General features: G+C 35.3%; 1 protein-coding gene across 2 annotated transcripts in view; it reads right to left on the bottom strand.

Annotated features, from left to right (window-relative positions):
• Positions 1-2,970: 2,970 nt before the first annotated feature.
• LOC149574911 (potassium transporter 8-like) overlaps positions 2,971-20,037 on the bottom strand; it is a 128,750-nt gene continuing 111,683 nt past the window's right edge. The window contains exons 1-6 of one of the 2 annotated variants that reach the window (XM_089814767.1): positions 8,161-8,458; positions 5,242-5,505; positions 5,090-5,142; positions 4,829-4,952; positions 4,452-4,706; positions 2,971-4,347 (exon numbers count right to left, since the gene is read on the bottom strand). In XM_089814767.1, coding sequence (XP_089670893.1) covers positions 3,326-4,347; positions 4,452-4,706; positions 4,829-4,952; positions 5,090-5,142; positions 5,242-5,505; positions 8,161-8,281 — 1,839 coding nt within the window. In that variant the 5' untranslated portion in view covers positions 8,282-8,458 and the 3' untranslated portion in view covers positions 2,971-3,325. Of the gene's footprint in view, positions 4,348-4,451; positions 4,707-4,828; positions 4,953-5,089; positions 5,143-5,241; positions 5,506-8,160; positions 8,459-20,037 lie in introns of those variants that run through there. The other variant, XM_089814766.1, reaches the window with a different exon arrangement.

The following is a 20,037-nucleotide window of genomic DNA, read 5'->3' as shown; positions in this document are numbered from 1 at the left end:
ACTCGTGATCTTTACAAGTTATGTAATGATATAGTAATAACTTTTATATTTCAATTGAGAAATATAGTTGAAGCTCATAGTCTTGCTTTCTTAAGTATGGTAGCTTCTAGTTACCCAAGTACTTATCTTTGTTGGTTTCTAACATCAAAAAGTCGTTTCCTCTATTGATAGATAGTAAATTTATGGGTCAAACAAGTAACATAGGATAAAGATTATACTAAGAAAATGGTAGAAGAATCAAATATGAAGGTATTTACATTTGGTTCATATTGCCTAGGGGTAAGTATGAGTTTGCATACCATGTTATTTCATAAACAATATTTTGCTTGTTATAAGAATTGATCTCATCTTAAGCTCTTGTTCTAGAAAATATATATGCATCAAATTATTTTGCATGATTAATATTTGGTTACTTACAATGTGGGATAATTAATTTCAAATCTCAAGATATGACAATAGATCAATTGATTAGGGCTTAAGATTGGCCTTTTAAAATCATATTTATGAATATTGCTAATATGAAGGTACCACTTTGAAGAAAATATAGATGAATGTTAATGTAATAAATATGTATGTTTTTATAGGATCTCAAGTATACACTAAAAAAAAAGACATTGGATTTACTATATAAGATGACAAAATCTATGCAATGTCAAATTCATTGTAGATTGTATTATCAACTACATGACACTACAACACAAAAATAACATCTCAATGCATGGAATTAGGTTAATGTTTTCTCCAAGTAACCATTGGTTCATTAACAACATATAATATTGCATTTCCAAGCTAAGTTCAATATCCTCTAGTGTGATTGTATTCTTACTGGTGGATAAACTATCTTCTAAAATACCAATTCCCTGCCACAAAGGCCACGACTTAGAAAAACTAGAGCCGAATCATCTTTTTTTTTCCAATATAAAGAATGTGTCAAAGTTTCAACGCGTTCAGGTAGATGTTTCAATGAGGACTATCATTGAAGACATGACATCCTTGTCAGAAAACTATTGGGGAAGTGTCAAAATATTTACAAGTGTAGACTTGTCTACTTAGATCACTAAAATTAAAGTGAATTACATTTGATCATTAGATATCCACTAGCCACATATGTTAGTTAATGTTATTATGCCATAGATGAAATCTCAAAGAGTAAATTGGAGTATCCTTGTGATGGGTGTTTGCTTGTTTAGGAAGGATAATTGGTTGCATGTTGCTTATGAACTCAACAACAATTTCTTTGATGAACCCTATCCCTCCCACTTATGAGATCTTTGTCTTTTAACAATTACATGTGAAAACCTATTTTAAGGCTTCTACAACCCTTCTATGTTCCTAGCCATCAATGGGAATACATCTATATGGAACTTATCACTGGAATATCGATATCATAGTAGATACTCACAAAACATGTTCATTTTAGTGCTTTATTCCATCTTTTAACACCAAGCAAAGTGATACTAACATTCAAGGAAAATATTCTAAAGCCACATAGTAATCATATAATATTTATGTTATTCCCTTCATCCCATATTTACTAGTAGTTTCTTTACTAACTTGTTCTCTTGTTTGAGAACTTAATTAACTCATAAATCCTCTTATCAACCCTAGTTTAATAAGCAACCTTGAATTGCTAATAAATGCTCTAAGGCTTATCTCCATTGCTCAAAATAGAAAAGAATCCCAATAAATTAGATGGTTGCAACTCGAAAGATGATGTCAATTTCATACTTATTCAAAATGTCCTGATTTATAGCTTGTGTGAGAATCATCCACCACCCTTCACATCATCATTCAAGGTGCAACCAAAGGTTTTGTGATTAATAACCTACAAGAAGTACTTTATAGGTTCTAGGCAAGCCTATATATATATATATATATAACATGATTTTGAAGTAAAAGATTGGATATCTATTAAGTTATAGCTATAGAAGCACATGTCTCTAAAGCAACAAATTAACATTAATTATTAACCCCATAAGGTTTCCCCAATGCTGATTAATGTGGGATATGCTTTAAATTGCTCAATTTATTTAAGTGCATCAAATATTTCATTTATTGAATATAAATAAAGTGATTGACAAGAAGATTTGCTTTTATAGAAGGTTACCAAAACTAAATGAAGGATCAATATTGAAAATCAATTATGTATACAAGGATTACAATGTGAGCATGGGCGACCATAAAGTGGCTAAGTGCAAGAAAGTGCTGAAGGTAGACACTACATTGGAAGAGGAAAAATTCATTTAGAAGCATCCAAAGTTAGTTAACATTAATGATATTGCAAGATGGAAGGGGGTTCATTACACTTTTAGTCTATTAGGTGTATTAGTTTTCCAATGGTTCAACTTGAGAAGTACATAAGCTTTGACATAATCAAAAAATAACTTTTGAATTTAACAATTATACTAGTCAACTTGATTGCTATTAACAAATCATTATAACCTAATTATTATTTAAATAATAAGTGATAGTTTACAATCATATTATCCTATCTTAAATTTCTATTCTTGTTAAAGATACCCTATCAAATTATGCTCACTTGATTAATGTTGTTGTTTTGCATTGTGTTGTTTGTAAATTCTTACGTCAGTTTATTTATGTGATAAATAATTTCATTACATTTTTCTAGTGATTTTTAGTGTTCAAATAATATGTTACTTTCATGAGCCACTTAAAACTTACAAGGAGAGAGGAGCTGATAGTTGAGCAGACTCCTCTAGTTGCTATGGTAGTTGGAAACTAAAGGATCATTTCAAATTTGATTAAAAGTTACTGGAGTAAAAATTAACAACTCGCTAGAATGATTCGATGACTATATAGAAACGTTGCTTGATTCAATGCCAATGGACTACCATTACTTTCTTTATATTCAAAATATTCTCCTAGGATTGCATTAAAAAAATGGACTGGTGAAATTTTTAGCTTCAGCATTCACTGTCAATCCTATGATAAAAATGTGCTTGATTGAGGTGACTACAAATCAAGAAAACAATAATAATATTAGTCTTCAGTATATTTGAAGTTTACTTGTGAGACAAAACACAGTAACTATTTGTCTTCACGTCATTTTTTGTTCACCATATAACAATCACACTCTTCGTATCATTTTTGTCTACTATATCACAATCTCATATGATTTTTAGTGTTTAGTTGACTATAAAAGCTTTGTTTGTCCAGAAATTAGAGAATACATTAGTTTGATAGATAGAAGCAGAGTACTCCTCATTATTCTAGGTTTTCCAACTGTCTCTTTGTTTCAAGGCAAACTTGTATGTCTACTTAGACAATGGCATGTGCAAGTACACCTATATGAAAAACATCCAGCTCATACAGAATAAACCATGCCAACATCCAAAAGGGTAGCATGGGGGACATTCGATGCCACATATGGCCTCCTAAAATTTGATTTAAGAAATTTGTATACCACATTAATAGAAAATCGCTTTAGTAAACTTGAACCTCTTTGTGCCTGCACACGAGAGTGACCTAGTATGGAAACAGTCCCAGATTCAGTAGCCTCCAAAAGTTCTTGTAGCTCCTCTGTTACAGAAGGATCCATGTCGGGGGTGCTAGGCAACACAAATGTTACTTTTCTTCTTTTTACTACATGATGAGGTCCACTTATTTCTGTTTCATCACTGTTAGAGATAGCAATGACATTCCCTGACCGGTTTGGGGTTCCAATAATGCTCATCCTTCCTTCTAGTGAAGAAAACTTTTTGGAACTTGAGTCTGATGCTTCTGAAGTAATAAATTCTTTGATGCTAAGAATAAGCTGATCCTCTAGGATATCATGATCATTGTGATTATCACAATATCCATATTGAATGATACATCTGTATATTCTGTGTTCTTTTGGCCCATAGCGACCAACAAGATATCTTTCTTCCGGAGGGACATGGGGTACTGAAAGTGCCTTGATGGAGACAAAAACAAGCACCTGATGGAATGAGGGTACATTTGTCACTAAGTGTAGAAATATTGCAGGTATTCCAGTGGCTAGTTCTGAGTAAACGAGTCCAATGCCAGGAACTCGCACCATTCCTAGATTTGAAGCAAGATTTAGAAACCAATCTAGAGAAGGTTTTTTTTTCAGTTCAAACTCATGCTTTTTGACCTTCACATAGTGCCACACCCACATGATTGTCATCAAGACAATGGAGAAAACAACAGGTACCCATGCACCTTGATGGATTTTTAAAATTGAAGCTGAAAAGTAAAGGATTTCAATAGATCCAAAAACGATGAGAAAAGCTAAAGCTGCAAGGGTTCTTTTGCGCCAGCATATAATTATTACTAAGGACATAAGAATGGTAGTGACTAGCATGACACTGATGACAGCCAAACCTGTCAAAGAAATGTTTTGGTATATGAGATCCTTCAATTCTTCATGCTAGCTAACATGGTCATTCACAAAGCAAATACAACAGTGCAAACAAGGAGGCACATACCAGATGCATTTCCAATGTATCTGATGTTTCTGAGACCAATGGTAACAATAAGACACATAATCATCAAAATCCAGTTTACTTCAGGAATATAAATCTGCCCATGTACCCTGTTGGATGTGTGGATAACTTTTACTCTAGGAAAACAGCCCATTGCCAAAGCTTGATGTATCGTTGAAAATGTCCCTGTGATGATTGCTTGACTCCCAACTACTGAGGCAAGTGTCGAAATTGCTATTAAATATTTTCTTACATCCTCTGTCATACAATAAAGAATAGCAAATAGAATTCACGGCAATATTAGAAATAGCTTCACTTTATACATAATCTCACTGCAACAAGATTAGAAATGGTAGGAAATCTATTTGAAAAGACTTTACCAGGTACAAATTCGCAAAAACTAATTGCAGAATAAACACCATTAACAGGATTGTTCAAATGGTATGCAGCTTGACCCATATAAGCTAGTATCAAAGCAGGGTAAACCATAAAAGTGAAAGCAATCTGCAGTCAAATGAAAAATTAAATTTTGGAATAGCACTTATCCATTATTGTGTTGCATGAGGCACCATTCCTATCTCGAGTGTAATAAAATCCCTATAATACTTTTATAAGAAACAGAGTCTTTGTTTCCACTACACCTTAATTGAAGACTGTGAAAAATGCCCCAGGTCTGCAAACATTGCCTCTGACCCTGCAAGTAGAAGAAAACAAATAAAGTTCACTGTTAAGGGCCCATACACTTGCAAAATGATGTAATTTTCATATTTCTGCCTCATCTACAAATGCATACCTGTTATACAAAGTAGTGTGCCACCACCCAAAAACCTCCAATCTCTTCCTGTACGGTGGCTCATGAACTTGTAAATATAATATGGAGAAATGGCACGATAAACTTCAGTTTCATGAATGAGAATATTATACAGGCCAAGTATGCTAATGCATGCAAGCCACATCATAACTATCGGTGCAAACATGAAGCCTAGCCGGTGTGTACCAAAATGTTGCAGTGCGAACAGACATACCAATATGAAGCATGCAATAGCAACCACCCAATCTGCAAAAAAACCCATTTTAAGAAAATGAAATTGATATCTACTGGAACAAATTTATATAATGTCCCTTTGCAAAGAATTAACTGTTGTAGGTTCAGCACCACGAATAGTTATCTTTTGTTAATATTCTACTGAATTTTTGAAAGATGGTAGTGCCATAAAAGATCATTTAAGCTCCTTACATTGCAAAAAAAAAAAAATCCGTATTGGCATGTACCCAACTCAAATTTACATAGCACTCGCAGTGTTCCATGGCTGCCCAGAAGAACATCTACGATCTAGCCAACCCGTGCAAAGCCAAAGCAAGAAAAGGAGGAATGTGAATAAAAAAGGGAAGGGAAAGAGAGGTGGGCATGCTAGAAAGGTATGAGATTGAAGAAAAAGAGCAAGATTAACCACAGTTACATTAATATGGATATTGATAAAGTCATTTCAAAATCTGGGTGCAGAGAATTAGAGTATACATGGACAAAAGCTTACCAAATAATATATTTGCAATAATTTTATTGAAATCCCTACCAAATGCATTATGTGTTCAGTTTCCCATATTTGCGAGAAACTCTGGGATATTAATTGGACTAGGTAAGCCTGTCAAGTTGGTTAATTAATTCCATCACTTAAAGGTCTGTTCGAAACTAATTGTAAGATATCTCTATGAAGAGAGCCACCCAAGATCTAGGGCCTAATGTGATGACCCCTTTTCAGACAAGGATTTAATAAATAGATCATAATATTAAAACAAATTCAATATAAATAAATACTAGTAGTTGCACGAAAAAAGGAGGTACAATAGTTATGCAGATAGTAATATATACCTTGAATAATACAATAGAAAGCACAATAATCTTGATACAATATTAGGGGGCAAATCTTCATCCAAATCAATCTATCAAACTTGAATACCATTCACATCTACAATGTCAAATTTGTAGGCAACTTTTATTTCATCTCGTAAGGCCTTTCAATAAATGTCCTTATAATCTATGAATGCTTGCTCATGCAAAATTTGTGCATGGTTAAAATCAATAATACAAATTTTCTTATGTTCTTTGTATACAAATGTATGTATCCTTATGGTAACATTCCATTTTTTACATTGACTGTGCAATAAAACTTAACCAAATGACTCATGAGTCTTTCGAAATTATGGCTTACTCCCCTATGATAAATTTTTGACATGAAACAGACAATAGATATGGTATATAAGATTTGCTTCCTCCATTTTCTATTTTTGTTACTAGTATTACAAATATGTTTTACTCTTATCAAAACAAATTTCATCTTTATCACAGTTTGTAGGTTTCTCAAATGTGAAAAAGTTATCAATTTAAACATATTTTGAATATTACCATAATATTCTTTTTGATAATTTTGGTGTCATATATAGCAGTCCTCTAACTTCTTATATCTCCTGACTATTTTGAGTTTCTGTTGTTTTAAACCTACTTCTAAATTTCCTTACGTATCTCTATTCTAACCACCTTCAAATCCTCATCTTATTGGTATCAATATATTCATCATGCACAATTTTTTCATACCATGAATCCATGACTAAAGTGCAATATGATTTTCTATCTTATTTTCATACATAGGAACAACGTTTCTTCTCTCTAGCATCAATCTGTAAACCTTATTGTGGTGTTTTTTTAGTATTGTGAATATCAACTAATTACAATGTAGACACAATTGTAATATTTTCTTCTTCATATACAAGTTATATTAGTGTATATCTAAACAAAAGTAAACATATTGAAATCAAATTAAATCAAATAATTATGAATTCACCAATTTATTAGCTATCTCCCCTACCAAAGAGATGTGAAGTGTTGTCGGGTAATTACAAATTGTTAGTGATTGTTAGACAAAGGGATAGGTACCAAGCATTGCAACCCTTCGACATTTATATATGCTATGTAATTACATCCGTTGGAGCATATAATATAGAAGTAGTTGGAATTGTCATAATTGTTGTATAGACATTTTAAGCTTTTGATGAATTAATAAAGAGGCCTGTGAGTTCTCTAAAACATTGTATTCTTCATTTTCTATTACATTTCTAGTTATTCTCTTATGCATTAAACCCAGTACCTACGAGGCAAACATTTGGTGTTGTTTGACGGAGAATAGTACATAGCGAAGGGAGAATAATGGGCCAATACTTAAGCGAGGGTAGCAGCAGTGAAGACGATGTGTTCCAAGAGTTATTCAAAGGGGAGAGGGCATTGATGTCAAACTTCATATCCATATTACAAGCATCAATCGAGACCCACATCCGAAGGGAAGTGACACACCAACAAATTCTTGAGAGCGTGGTGCGGAATTCCCTTAGAATGAGCCCTATGGTTGGCCGGTTGATGAGTCATCTCCCACATATCTTAGCACAAACATTTTTGGCCCTACAAAATTCACGGGAAGAAATTAATAGGGAGAACAAATGCCAACAAATCCTCTGGAGGTTTTAGGAAAAAAAATGGAGGCAGAGGAGCATGACAAGAATAGAAAGGCAAGGTATTTAGAACCTTTAGAGAAAAATAATCAAAGTCAAATGTTCTAAGCAAAGACAAAAATCGTCAGGAGCAGTTTGATGACTTTGAGACCATCCAAATAGTCTTAAGACCAGAAGAAAAAGCTAAGCGTAGAAGGCTATGAAGACTTGCCGAGGGACATTGCACGTGACTGCATGAAGGAGGAAACCTTGCAACATTCGTGTAGATGGTGCAGTCCAAGTGACCACAAAGATGTCGACTGTTTAAAGCCTGGAGTGAATTTACTAAACATTGAGAAAACTGGCGCAGAAGGAGTGTTGGTAATCACTTAGGCACATGCTAAGAAGGCGACGTACCTTGACCCCCATACGAAGAAGCAAAGGGTACGAGTTGCGAAGTAAGACATTGATAAGGAAATGATGGCCCAATGGAGGGATATGCATGAGACTGCAACAACCTCATCTCGGATGAAAGAAGAGCCAAACATTCTGAGGCAAATGTTATAGATGGAAGTATTAGCCAAGATCAAAGACCTCCTTGAGACCATGCCATAGTTGAGAACGACCTTGTTGAGCACGTGTTAATGTCAGCTTAGTCGGATAAATAAATATTCATTATATATATATATATATATTTGCACATTAGATTATAGTTCTTAATTTTTGTTATTACAGATATGTGTATATATATACATATACATATATATACAATAAATAATAAATATAATTAATGTGCAAATCTATTTTATGTTGGGCGACTAAAGTCTTTGATCGATGCTTTAACGTGTTAATCAACAAAAATAGTCGAGAGGTTGTAAAGAGCACAAAAGGTGGTAAGGGTGACGTGGAGCCACATCCAAAATAAGACATGACTCCTCTTTGAAGTCTCTCCATCATGTACGTGACTCTTCAGTCTTATACTCGCCACCGTTTGCAATCTCAAACACCTCAAACACATATACTACAAGAGTCTTCAAGTTTAGGATTGCAATATTAAACAAATCAAAGCAAGATTCGTATCATTTCCTGCAGAATGTTATTAATATTTAATACAATCTCCTACCAAATTGCTTATCATCGATACATTGATACATTAAGAATATGATACATACATAAAGAGAAATTTGGTCTCTATATCAGCACTTGAATATGAAGGATATAGGGTTGCATTTATGAATGGAAAAGTCTTAGCTTGGCCTAAGAACTCAAATATACAAAATGCTCACAAAATTGGTTCTAGACATGGATGTCTATACAAAATAAACTCTTCCTCACCTATGACACTAATTCATGATTCCATCAAAGAAAATGAAATTTGGCAAAGGAGATTAGGGCATCTTCATTTTTGAGGATTACCCTCCTTAGAGAAAATGGTAACAGGGTTACCCAAACTCCAATCTAACCATGAAAGAACCTGTAAAGGTTGAGCTTAAGGGACGAACATTAAAACCACCTTTTATGACGGGGAGAGCAAAATCAGAGAATTCTTTGAGCTAGTCCACTCCGACCTAGGCGGGCTAATGTTTGTCCCTTCCTTAGGAGGTTTCTTATATTACATCATCTTTGTAGATGACCTCTCCAGAAAGACATGGATTTACTTCCTAAAATGTAAAGATTTTGAAGAAATTTTGACAAAATTTAAGAATTCAAAGCTCTAGTAGATATAATATCAGGAAAGAAAATTAAAATTCTAAGAACTGATAAGGGTAAGGAATATAGTTCAAAGATCTTTCTAAATTATTGCAAAAGTGTTGGGATCAAGAGGGAGTTTTCAGTTCCTTACAAACCCCCAAAAAATGGAGTAGCAGAAAGCAAGAATAGAACTATTGTCAAAGCTGCTAAAGTCATGCTACATGATCAAAACCTAGATACTTTCCTTTGGGGTGAAGCCTCTAACACTATTGTTTTTATTCAAAATAGATGCCCTCACTCTCATCTTTAACATAAAACCCCTGAAGAAGCATTTTCTAGAAAGAAACATGATCTCGATCATCTAAGAATAATTGCGTGCCCTGTCTATATCTAAATTCCTAAAGAGAAAAGAACTAAACTAGAACCTTCCGGGAAAAGAGGAATCTTTGTAGGATATAGTGAAACTTCTAAAGCATATCGTATATACATCCCTGGACAAAGAAGCATTGAATTGAGTCGAGATGTAATATTTGATGAAGATATTGCTTACAAAACATCCGAAGTTGAAAATGAATCAAATGATGAAGAAACCCTCGAAGAATCAATTTCTGAAATTGAGAGGGAGAATCAAATAGAAGATAACTCTTCAGAACCTATGCATACGACTTACATATCTAAAGAAAAGAAGAGACCTCTATCGGCTAGAAAACTAATTGAAGAAAAACAATTCAGCTCCTATTGAGTCTATTAGAGAAAGAAAACGTCCAAACATATTCTCTAGCTATACTGCACTCATGAGTGAACTATCAAACCCTCTAATGTGAAAGAAGCCATGGAACAACAAATCTGGAAAGATGCCATGACGGAGGAATATAACTCCATCCTTAAGAACGGCATTTGGGATATTGTTCCCAAACCCAAAAATAAATCATTTGTATCCTCAAATTAAAATCAAACATGCTTCAGACGCAAGTATTGATAAACACAAAGCTAGGTTTGTTGCAAGGGCTTTCTCTAAGGAATCGACTACGAAGAATTTTTTTCTCTAGTAGCCAAATATACCTCTGTTAGAACTGTAATAGCTATTCCTGCCTCTAAAGGATGGAGAATTCATCAAATGGATGTCAAGACTGCCTCTTTGGATGGAGTAGTAGAAGAAGTTTATCTTGAGCAACATGAAGGATTTGTGGTACATAATAAACAGTCACATGTATGTAAATTAAAAAATGTATTGTATGGGTTAAAACAAGCTCCCCGAGCTTGGTATGAGTGAATAGATCATCACTTAACAAAGCTTGGTTTCTCTAAAAATGATGCAGACCCTAACCTATATTTCAAAATACAACAAGGGGATATGTTGATTCTAGTACTATATGTGGATGATCTATTGATTACAAGAGAAGATCACCTAATTGCCAAGTGTAAACAGGATTTAGCATCCGAATTTTATATGAAGGATCTGGGATTACTACACTATTTTTTGGGACTAGAAGTATGGTAACATGCTAATAAGATCACTCTAAATAAAGGGAAGTATACACTGGATACACTTAACGATTTGGAATGGTGGAAAGAAAACCTATGAAGATTCCTATGGAAACAAATCTACAAAAACTAAAAGAAGCAACTAAAGATTCTGAAAAATGCTGATCCTGCTCTTTACTGACAAATCATTGGGTCCTTAATGTATTTAGTGAACACAAGACTTGACACTATTATGCAGTAAATGCTCTAAGTCAGTTCATGTGTGAACCCAAACAAGTTCATTTAGTAGCAGCAAAACACATTCTCAGATATCTTCATGGTACAATTGAATATGCCTTAAGATACATAAATGTTGAACTAAGTCTTAAGTGGATACATAGACTATGATTGTTCGGGAAATTCTTTAAATTGAAGAATACATCAAGATGTTGTTTTACCTTGGGATCAGCAATGATATCATGGTTCGGTAGAAAACAGTCATCAGTAACTTAGACTTACACTGAAGTAGAATATATAACAGCATCCATGGGAGCTCGAGACGCTGTATGGTTGAGGAAACTTATAGTTGGATTGTTTGGGAAGCCTCTACCACCTACAACTATCTATTGTGATAACGAGGGCTGCGTCAAACTCTCCCTGAATCCAGTGTTTCAAAATAGGTCAAAACACATTGAGATACCATATCACTATATACGAGACATGGTTGAGAAGAATGTGGTTGAGTTGAGATATATTAGTATAATCAGATTGCAGACACTTGCTAAAACAAAGGTGGAACACTTTTGAAAGGAACTTGGTATGATTGTAATCTATAAGAAAGTGTCTCAAAATAATTAATTATTGTACATTATATATTATAAATGTTATGAATTTTTGAAACTTGTGTACATCATGAGAAAGTGACAACTTTCAAATGATTTTCACTTGTACTTGCAAAAGTTATTGGAAGGTGATGATCTTACAATAACTTAAATCATGATATACATTATATGTGAATGTTGAAATAGATCATGAAAGGCTTTATCTTGTAAATCAACAAGTGTTAGATGTCATTAAATTGACTATCTATAAGTTGTTTGTATAGATATATGATGGGTATTTGATAAATATCTTGACTTGATATTCTGATAGGCCAATACTCATGTTACCTAATATAATATCAAAAGAGTATTTGGTGAATATCATGTGTTGATATTCTAATAGGCCAGTACCCATATGATATTATATAATGGAAGTCTTCTGATCAAGGATTTCCTTGATGTGTCATTTCTAAATATTGCCATTGGTGTTCTATATAATTATGTGTTTATCCTCCCAACCTAAGAGGGAGTGTTAATGATAGCTTAGTTGGATAAATAAATATTTATTATTTAGTTTTATATATATATATATATATATATATATATATATATATATATATATATATATATATATATATTTGCACATTAAATTATAGTTCTTATTTTTAGTTGTTTTATATATATATATATATATATATATATATATATATATATATATATATATATATATATATATATATATATATATATATATATATACAATAATGAATATAACCTTAAATACAACTAATGTGCAAGTCTATTTTGATCAACTAAAGTCTTTGATCGGTGCTTTAACATGCTAATCGACAAAAACAGTCGAGATGTTACTTGGAGTAAACAATAGTCGACACCTCGCGATCATGAACAAGGGTATCCCAAGGACCATCCTCACAGACACAATTGTCGATAGAGGGTCGAGGGTAGATGTACTACCAAAGAGATACAAAAGAAAATGGGGAAGCCAACACCGTAGCTACCCACTTTTAACCTAGTTGGTGTCGATCAACACAACATCAAGCCGTTTGGAACATTGATGGCACAATGAGTGACAATTGGTATCCAACCCTTCGTCTTAGACTTTGTGGTAATCCCCTTGAAGAAGAAAGTATATGGTGCCATCTTGGGAAGGGGTTGGCTTGTCACTGCACCAATGAACCATAATTGAAAGAGGAACACTTTATCGATGGAGATGGAGGAAGGAAATAAGTCACTGATCTCAAAATTCAAATGGTGAGTAAAGAATTGGCATCCTCCTTAGTGTTTGAGTTCGATGGGGAGATAAATGGAATAGACGAGGAAAAGAAGAGGATGGAATCTAATGAGGAAGGCATTCTGGAACTTGTTGGATGTTCTGAGGATGATCTAGATTGTATGAATGGACTCTTCCATTGGCAGATGGAAGATTAGAAACTATTCCAATGTAATATGTTGTAGGTGCATGAAGAACCAAAGGACTTGTCTCTACTGAAGTTCGAGGAATATAAGGAGGGCGAAGTTCGAGTCAATGAGACTTTGGCACACAATTTTGACAAGGAGAAACCAATGCAATACAAAGAGCCCTCACTATAGATTACAAACTTGGGGAAGGAGGAAAAGCCTAGAAATCTATTGGTAGGGGATGACTAGAATCCAATGCTTAAGGCGACAACATTTAAAATATTTATGGAGTACAAGGATGTACTGCATGAATGTACAAGGACCTGAAGGGAGTACCACCAAAGTTGTGCATACACCATATTTCATTGATGCTTGGAGTTGTGCTGATATGAAAGAGGCCATACTAGATGAATAAGAATTGTCACGAAGGTCAATGTCAAGATCCAAACAAGCAAATAGAATCGCCCATCATCGTATCATTGAAGGAGACAAATCAGATCCGCATTTGTGTGGACTTCAAGTGCTTGAACGTCGTCACCAATTAAAGACCCCTTCCACATACAATTTACATACAACATCCTGCAGGAGGTTGTCAGACATGAAATGTATTTGTTTATGGATGGGTTTTCAGGCTACAATCAATTATGATCGCAGAAGAGGATAAACTAAAGACAACATTTGTGGAGGACAGTGTGTGTGCATATAACAGGATGCCCTTCGGTCTCTATAATGCACCAAAAACCTTTCAAAGGATAACCTTGCACATCTTTGACAAGATGTTGGTGAAAAACTTCAAGGAATTTTTGGATGATTGGTTCATCTATAGTGGATAGGAGATGCACTTGGTAGCCCTTTGGGAGTGCATGGAGAGATGTCGAAGAGCAAGGTTGGCACTAAATTGGAAGAAGTATAGATTCATGGTACCGCAAACAAAATTGTTAGGACACGTCATCTGGAAGGATGGATTGAAAACAAAACCCAACAAGGGAAGGGTGATCGTGGAGATGGAGCCCCCTACAGATGTCACTGGGGTAAAGTTGTCCCTTGGACACATTGGGTACTACAGACAATTTATCAAGAGCTGCTCAAGTCTCATACCCATTGGACAAACTAACATGGAAGGGTGAGTTGTACACCTACAAGATGATGCAAGGAGAAGCATTTGAAGAACTGAAGACAAAGATGTTGGATGTGGCGATTCTTGCATAACCTGATTGAAATAAGGAGTTCCATGTCCACATGGATGCTTCCAATTTTTCTATAGGTCCTACACTAGCTCAAGTGGACAACCATGGGTTGGGACACATCTCTAGTAGATTATTGTTGAACTACAACACAACATAGAGGGAGGCTCTCGAAATGGTATATGCAGTCTATAGTTTAAGCACTACTTACTGCCAACCCCATTTGCATTCTACGTGGACCACCAAGCACTAATGTACCTAGTAAATAAACATATCATCCAAGGAAGGGGTTACTCTTGTTACAGAAATTTACCTTCACAATACTGCCAGGGAAGACCCATGTGATTGGAGAACAGTTGTCAAGGATAAAATATGAAGACCTTCCAAAAGGAGTTAATGATGACTTTCTCGAGGCTAATTTGTTCACTATTGCAGTACTATTTTCATGGTATACAAGCATCAGAGAGTATCACTTGACACCCAAGTTTGCGAGGGACATGCCAATAGGAGAAAGAAGGAAGATTGTCCTCAGGAGCATAACAGTTCGGTTCATTAATGGACTATTGTATAAAATAGAGCCTAACCAGATGCCACAGAGATGTGTGATCAAGGAAGAAATCCTCAGTGTTTTGAGTGAAACAAACAAAGGTCCAACAGGTGGATGCATGGGACAAGACACAACAACGCGAAAGGTGTTGCTTGTAGGCTTGTGGTGGCCCACATTGTACAATGCTAGAGAATGGGTTGTAGGTTGTGATATAATGCAGAGGGCTAACAAACCACTAAAGAGGACTTCATGCCCCCGAACCCCTCCCACACCCAAGAATTGTTTGAACAATGGGGGTTGGACTTTATCAGACCACTGAAGACGAACACAAAGGCACTGATACATTGTTGTAAAGAAGTGGGTAGAAGCAAGCGGCCTACCAAATAACTCCGCATTAAGCATGACAAAGTTCATTTACAAACAAATTATCACGCGATACAGGATCCCCATTCAACTAAAGAGTGATCGAGGGGCACATTTTGTGAATCACGTCATCAAGCTGTTAACCAATTTAAAATCTTTCACTCTCTATCAAGCCCCTACTATCCAAAAGAAAATGGGTAGGTTGAGGCCACGAATAAGATTCTAGTGTTCGTCATTTACAAATCGTGCGGAGTGAACGAGGATTGGGAGGAGAAATTACCTTTAGTGTTATGGGCCTACCACACAACCTACAAGGTAACAATTGATCAAACACTCTTCTATTTAATGTACAACCAAGAGGCCATCGCACCTGCGGAGTTCAAGGAACAAAGCCTATGGATAGCCATCAAAAATAGGGTGGGCACCATGGAGAGTTTAAGGGAAAGATTGTAAGCTCTCAACAAACTTGATGAGTGTGTAATGTTCCTTAGTTTGATCCTTGGACAATTGAGATTAATTCCTTTAGAGATGAAAATGTTGTCTAATAAATCGTCCTTCATTTCATGAAATGCTTAATATGGTAATAACTCTATAAGGATATAGTTGTCACTTCATATGAACTATCTTTTATCAACTGACACCAAGTATGATTTTATTTCTAATATATATGAACTTTCTCACCATAGATGGGGTTGTCTTTGATCTACCTTGGTGGGTTTATGGATCATGTACAATAAGCCTAATATGTATAAGTCTAAGAACAATGGGCTGTTAAAATATATATTGTACTGCTACTGTTAAAATATAAAACTGGTACTGCTTCTGCAGATTATTTTTCCTTCCATCTTACCCATTATTGTTGATAGATAAACTCCTGCTGTTATTAATGTATTTAAAGATATTATATGTGTTCTTGTTGTATACATTCTGTCACAGTTACACCATACAGTTTACTGTCATTATGATTATTTCTTCTATTTTATAGTTGCATGGGCCCTGGGACAATAATCCTAAGGTGACATGAGTATTTTCTCATTGGAGTTCTCTAGTCTTTGATGGCATCTTGATTCTGATAAAGACATCTTCAGATTACAACTGATAAATTGTTGTAAATACTGATTCAATGATTTTGAAGGGACATAGTTTTACTATACTAGACCCTAGTCGTTATAGTTGTTATCTCCATTTTGAGGATATCTTTTGTCTATTCTTTGAGGCATTATATCTTTGATCTTTTATCTGACTTCTCATTATTCTGCTATGTCTATTCCTTCTTTGATTGTTGGATGTTGACTGGGCTTATCTGTGAGTCGTGATTGCTTAATATAGACTACCAGTTCTTCTTATATGGGCTGCGTATGAGTATGAACGTTTGATTCCTGTGTATAAAATGGAAGACTACAAATTCCTATATTATATCTTTGCTCCCTTAATATATATATCTTTGTTAACTTCCAATAAATTCAATGTATTCTGCTGGCAGCGTGGACTTCAATTTTATATCCCCATTTTGTCTGTTTCTCTTATTCCTACTTGGTCGTATTTCTTCTATGGTCTTTTGCCGAATCTGCATGCCAACCTGGACTGCATGTGTTGATGTATCTGGAACATGTATCGAAGTCTGAGAAGATATATCGATGCCTGTTAAGTGACCACCCCTGCATAAAAAGAATTTATTATTTCCCATATCTTTCCCCTTAGATCTCCGACTATCCATGTGGTGCGCGTAGTAGACAATCCTTCTTTCTTGACCGGTATCCATGATCCTGCTCTCTCATCATGCACACCACTAATGAGGTATCTCTTTTCCTAAATTACCTTAACATCTCAATTGATTCCTTCGATGGTTATTGTGTTTCCTGATCGCTTTTCTCCCTGGGTCAATGGTTAATGTGTTGGGTCTGTTATCCGCTGCCGAGTCATTCTTTCCAATCACTGAGTGTGATGCTATATATATTCAGTCTCCTGCCTTTCTTTCTCCTCTGTTTATGCTGGTTGGTCTCTTGGTCGGTTCTATTGATGCCCCCCTTTTCTCCCAATGCCTCCTTTTCCTTTATATCTTCACGGGAGGGACAATGAAAGGTTTCTCCAAAGGTCACAATTATCAACTATTACAATCAGTTGATTTATTTATTATTATGATTATTATAATTTTCACTATCTTTGATATTATAATAATTATGATGTATCAACCTTAAAATGTTATATTCATTATTTGCAAAATATTTAATATTTGACTAATATGAATTAGATAAAGAATCAAATGGAAAATTATCTTATTTATTAAACATTTGTTCCCTACATTATTGTTGTTATCATTAAATGATATCATATAATGAAAATATCATATTATGTCATTTATAATAGTGTTCACTATATTATTATTTTATATTATATTAATTAGTGTTCTAAATTGAATGATTCATTATTTATATTATTTTATTATAACTTATTATTAAATTCTATTGGAGGAAAGTAGGGGACATGACAGAGTGACAGATGATGGCGCAATAGGCGACCAAGGTAGCCCAACAATGGTAGAAGGTGTGACATGACAAGCATTTGAGATGAATGAGTTTTACCCTCAGACAACTTGTGTTGAAGTACAATGGGTGGAATGAGGTAAAACCCTTGGAGATTCAAAGTAAGCTGGTTGGGTCACTATAAAGTTCGAGAACTTGCAGAGAATGGAGCAATCAAGTTGTGGACGCTCAATCGGCAGGAAGTTCTAAATACTGGGAACGGGTCCAAATTGAATTTGTACCATGAACGTCACTGGAGGGGCAATCTAGTTCATCCTAAAATGCCCAATAAGAGGTAGACTGTATTAGAATTATATATATATATATATATATAAAAACAAAGGACTCAATACTATGTAGTGTCACCATCACATGGGTGATAGCAACCACCACACTATAGAACGATTGTACGGTACGACAATTGTCACCATTCGGTGGACACCGTACGATGGACATGAACCGACGGTGAAGAAAAGAGCACTACACAATGGGCATAGAGCCTATATGGGGGGCGATTAAAGTCGGAAGTAGAGAAAGAACATTGTATGGAGAAAATTGATGGTGTGGGGGAAGAAAACAAAGGTCATGCAATTTTAAATGGAAAGATATAAGATAAAGGCAAAGGGTCGGTGTGTGGAGTGGGAAAAGGGGAATGTCGTACAAGCACGAGTGTAAGTGTTGAAATGTCAAGACCCTCAATATTTAGCATGACACTCAAGATATAGAACAAGTTCGCAGCGCCAACAATGGTTGCAAGATGGTTGCAAGAAGCAAAGAGCCATACAGATTAAGGATGAACTGCATAATGACAAAAAATTGTAAGCCACACCTAGCATAAGTAAAACTATCTGATGGAGGGATACGTGAGAATAAGTACCACATGAGCTTTGATTATGCACCACCTCTAAAACTTGGCAACTGCAGATGCCACACACGAGGTGTAAGAAACAAAGACAAAAAAAACTTATGATGGAATACTTGACCGACTTCCAAAGAGACAAGTTGAAAGGCTTACTAAAAGGTCATTGTGAGAAGGAAAATAAAACAACCCCATGCAAGTAAGAGGGTGCCAACTATTGTATCAAACCTTGGACGAAGAATATACCAAGTGCAAAGGTAACACACCATATTGCACCACCATACGGCAAGGAGGAGGTGGCATGTATCCATTAGTGCCCTAACTAACTTCCTTATTTCATATTTTTGTACAAAAGATAGAGTGGACAATTGATGGATATAATGACAAATTAGCAAGACTGGAGAAGTTAGTTATGACAATTACTTACAAAAGGGCGTCTCCTTCCATGAATAAAGCAACTAAGATATTACCATCTGGAGTCCAAGTTGCATGAAGAGTGGACAATAGGAAGCACAAAGGAAAAAAGAAAAATACTAGGCCCCAGGTGTAGAGCCAGATAGCAAAGGAGGATGTGATGATAGGTACCATTACTTTTGAGGGTTTACATGGGGTAGATTGCAGAATATGGTGACTGGAAACACATCATGATGATCCTATCAAAGAACAACTGAGGCATGTGTAGGTTCAATGGGCCATCCAAATGCCCATGTTTTTTATCCAAGATTTCGAGGTGGTCTTGCATGCTATGATTGGTACATATGATAGCTTTCAAAGGAAACTATCAAGTTACTATTTCTTTTGTCCCCCATGAATTTACAAGATTGTTCGGTATTCCTAGGACACACAAGAAGAAAATTGAGAAAGTGCAAAAGATCACACTAGAATTTAAGGACACATCCCTCCAAATCATGTGTCATGATGACCTCATACCAGCCAAGTGAGATACCTTGGCACAAGTAGAGGGAGGAGATTAAAGAAATCCTTTCTTCAGTAGAGCGAGTAGAAGTGCCTACCAGATGTCCTGAATAACCGCCTAACAGGTGCATGCCATGTCTTAAATATAGCCATAGCCCATATAGCCTTGATGAATGGGCTCATTAATGGCATTGTGTATGATTGGGCATTAGTGCTAGCAGACCGAATGGAGGAGTTCATGCCATTGCAACACTAAACATTGTACTTTCAACACCATGTTATTAGGATCTTCCTTGAGGTAGTGCGTACTTAGGTATCTCCAC

The sequence above is a fragment of the Cupressus sempervirens genome, chromosome 2, assembly GCF_028749045.1.
Source record: "Cupressus sempervirens isolate cs-2001-9-10 chromosome 2, ASM2874904v1, whole genome shotgun sequence".
NCBI lineage: Eukaryota > Viridiplantae > Streptophyta > Pinopsida > Cupressales > Cupressaceae > Cupressus > Cupressus sempervirens.
The sequence above is the reverse complement of the archived record's forward strand: the minus strand, read 5'-3'. Positions and strand labels throughout refer to the sequence as shown.